The sequence below is a fragment of the Plasmopara halstedii genome (assembly GCF_900000015.1).
Source record: "Plasmopara halstedii genome assembly, contig: Scaffold_2061, whole genome shotgun sequence".
Lineage (NCBI taxonomy): Eukaryota > Oomycota > Peronosporomycetes > Peronosporales > Peronosporaceae > Plasmopara > Plasmopara halstedii.
Window position 1 is genome coordinate 414,153 of NW_020188969.1, and position 4,070 is coordinate 418,222.

At 45.4% G+C, this 4,070-nt stretch overlaps 1 protein-coding gene across 1 annotated transcript; it reads right to left on the reverse strand.

Annotated features, from left to right (window-relative positions):
* Positions 1-893: 893 nt before the first annotated feature.
* On the reverse strand, positions 894-1,153 carry PHALS_02599 (uncharacterized protein; the record flags this gene model as incomplete). Its single annotated transcript, XM_024717012.1, has 2 exons — positions 894-1,007; positions 1,067-1,153. 2 exons carry the CDS (start codon positions 1,151-1,153, stop codon positions 894-896), a joined length of 201 nt encoding a protein of 66 aa, XP_024582553.1.
* Positions 1,154-4,070: the final 2,917 nt, after the last annotated feature.

Here is a 4,070-nt window from a genome sequence, read left to right on the forward strand (position 1 = left end):
AGGGTTACACTGCATGTAACGGCGTTTGAAGTAGAAAATTCACAGAATCAATTTTTAATGCCTCCTAGAATAGAAGAGCAAGTTTAGTTACTCCAGCGGTCCTCACTTCCGCTCCTGGGTGAAGTGCAACGGGGTTGCGTGCACCTCGCACTGAGCAAGTTCTAGCAGAGTATCTGTGTATACAACGCACAGAGGTTGGGCTCGTACACTTCACCCAAAAACGGAAGCGAGTAAGTATTTCTTGTATGCCAAGACTGACATTTGCACTTCTAAATTAATATCATATATATACGTACGACTATATCCAATTATACAACTCTCTATACCGCTCAACGTGAGGCTCACAGCCCATGTATACCACGGACCCCGATTTCAGGAGGTCTCAGTTACTTTAGTAATTCCCATTATATATCACAAACATAAAAAAGTCTGGTGTAAGTATATGTATTTTGCAAAACAATACGGAATAGTAATCGGTAAGCACACAAAGAGCACACTACGTACCCACTTGCACTTGCCTCCACCAAGATGCGGACCAAACTGGTGCTCGTATTCCTTACAACCTTTGCGACACCGCGCGAAAGTAAACGCTCAACGAGCATCTACCGCGATTAGAATTCTGCTTCATTCCTTGCACTCAGCAGCATTGGCCTCTAAATCTTCAGGTTGGAAGTCCTCCCCAGTAAACACCATTCGCTGATCCAGCAAGCCTTCGATAACGGGTGCGGTCCTTGCAACCGACAGCTTGTAGACTATACTTGGTTAGGAGGCCGATATGCTATTCGATAAGTGCGATCGCAGCGAGTCTCAATTCGACACCCTCGCCCTTTCGTAGAGCGATCATTGACTCTCTTGCCTATCACTGCATCGGTTACGTGCTCCTCGCTAGTTTTCTATGGCGATAGGTGTTGTAACAGGCCGACAGGAAATCCACAACGATACCCAGCTTTCCACTTAAGATTTTGGGTCGAAGTAGGAATCCCAGCATGCCTAAGGCGCAACGACTCCTGCCGACACAGCAACGTTGTGAGAGGAGCCTCAGATTGGTTGTAACTACTCGTCGCACTGAAGTGGGCCCCAATTCGCCTGTAATTACGAGCTTTCCGCTCTCACCGAATGTGGTACGAGCACTAGAAGATGTCGCATTTAGCATCAGCACTGTGTGATCGTCAACAGCTCAAAGTCCAATCTTAGTAAAGCGACGTTTGACATGAATTTTGTTTAAATGCTTGACACAGATAGCTTGGACGGCTAGGTGGTAAATCATCAACCTCAGTTCTTGCTGTTATAGCCAGTTTGTCTTCATGAGATAGCTATTGCAGCTGCCGACCAATACCCAACTTACAATAAGTCAGTTTCCACTAGCAAGTTGGAAGCGTGCTGCGCCGGGAGACACTGCCTATTCTTTGTGGAAGATGAAAGGTAAAGATCATTAGCGGTATCGGCATCCGGAGAATCATACCAATGATGTTTCCCTAACCATTCAAGAGCTCAAAGTAAGGGTATACTTTCCACTTCATCAAATACTAGTGATAGCCCTGGTGTACCCGCCGGTCCAGTTGCCGCCTCACGTAGCAGCTGCATCAAGCAGCGTGGGCGGAGAACATGGAGTTGTGCGCTGTATCGTCGGTTGTGGCGACACTTCGACTATCATTGATAGTCACGGCAATTTGGCCCTGCTTTCAAAACTGAGATGGGCAACATTTCGGATGCGCTGTCGAAGCTACGCCATAGAACTGCGTGGCTTGAGAATCTCTCAGCGGTTCAAAAATGCGTCGCTGCTCAAAATCAGTCTGTAGCTTAGCTACAAGAGAGAAAAAACGCTGCGTTGTCTATAAAAACCATTTAGCATCGACTTGATCGTAAGATTGGGATCTTTGTATGGCTGACGATAGCTCATGTTGACCACCAGATGCCGTCTCCTTTGCTTTAGAATGTATAACTGAACCATTTTTCACAATGTCCATGAGCAGCGCAACGTAGCGTGGTAGCAACTTAGTCCTACAGCCACGAGTGATGAATGTGTAAGTAGGCTACCGCATCTAGTATAACTTTTCTCCCCACATCATATTCATGCGGGTTTTGCCTGCTTCTGACATTGATGGTCTTTCCTTTGGACTCCCTCGCTCTCAGCTATAGCATCACGACCCCGGCACACGTTTCTAAATTTTTAATGAGATAATCCTCTGGTTCTGCTACAATTTATAGTAGACTGACATTTGCGAGTCCAATGGTATCAATAACTATATCTATCCCCGAGACCGAAGATGCTTTGTGTTGATATCAAAGGAGCCTGGAGACCAATAACACCATCGATACGAAATAAGGTAAATCTGAAGAGACATGCGCTGCGCTATTTAACACAAACTAAATGAGTGGGGTCAACTCGCTTCTGCGCTGTGGTCTCTTCGCGCAAGTGCTTTGACGAGCATCGTTTAACAAGCAGCTAATGCCTTTCATCTGACCATCTGTCTGCGACTGGCCACCGATTGGCGTATTTATTCATTGGTACCGAGCTCTGTGTCTTTGGATAATGTTTGCCAAAACCACGCTGTAAAGCACGGATATATAATTCGACACATTGACGACCGGCAAGTCATGCTGACGAACACTGTTATCGTGAACAACCTGAATATTTTCTCGCCGATAATCTTCTCGCTGACAGCAGCGAGATGGGCAACCTTGCTTTGGCCGTCCACACAAACTAAAATGCCGGTTTTGATGAAAAAGCCTTTCGAATAATTAGAATTAAGCACATACTTACAGACTGCTAACACTCAATCGGAACCGTCAGGCTTATCGTAGGTGCAGACACATGTGGTGAGAGTATCATTCGCTGCCACGCTTCGCACGTGCTTACCACTAATGTATGCCGAGCTACTAGTGTACAGTCTTACTGGGCAGCATGTCTTTACTTTTCAAAGATGGCCGATCTCGTGCATCGTATTGAATTTTGTACTTGAGATACTCATCATACGGCACGACCATACGTGAAGAAAATGTAAAGTATATCAAGGAATATCGCCGCAAATGTGCAACTGATTCGATAATGCGCAAACTGAGCTCACGAATCCCTGCTCAGAAGTTGTTAGCAATCCAACACACGTCGCGTTTGGCCCGTACGCTGTACGTTCCACGTCATCCATGAGCGAGGTCACCATCGTGACATACTACGATTTACAGTCAAACGAGCACAAAAGCGCATCTGGAAGCGCATTAAGCCGACTCGAAATGTACCATACCTCAAAGGTTTGTCCGAAAAAAGATGACTATATGTTATTCTATGTAAAACTATTGGTGACGACTTCGCTGTGCGCAGTAAGGCATAAGTTGTAGCGGTCAGAAATAACATAGAGCAAGTAGTGTATACTCTTAAATCGACAAGAGCCCCTTTAAAGCTTTGTCGCAAACTGGAGATATTTCTTCTCCCTCTGTTGCTCTAAATTTGCAAGACTCTGCGTTCTTTTTTGTCAATTGATAGCTGCTTTGAGCGGACACAACTTGTGTCAAATCCTGGAGCATTATAGACGACATAGAGTGTCAGGTCTAGATTTGAAAGAGCCAGAATAAAGAACCTTGAAGCTTTCTTCAACAGCCTAGAGGGGCGCCCTCTCTACCGCAACCTATCATCATTTGACATCCTACAAAGGAGATTTGTGAGGGGACGAGCCATGTCGACACAACCTGAGCTATAATTGTGCAAAAAGATAGACAGGCCAAGCAATTGTGAAAATATTAAGACTATTTGCGACAGAAGCACTTGGCAATTTACAATAGACTTGATCTTTGCGGGTTGTTCGTGCACCATTCTTCCCGATGAATCTTTTTAAAACAGATCTTGCCGGCACCAAAGACTACATTGACGAACAGCTTAGACATTTGAGCAATGATCAAAAGCGTTTAACATGGTTTTCCACCTCCGAGTCGCCGTGCGTTCCATGATTGTGAGCGAATATATTGTCGAAATAGGTTTGTTCATTGCCTAAATAGCCCCGTCACGCGCCAATCAACCGCCGCTGGTACGTTAGACAGTTTCTGTTGCATAAACAGCCGATCTCCAAAACCCCGCT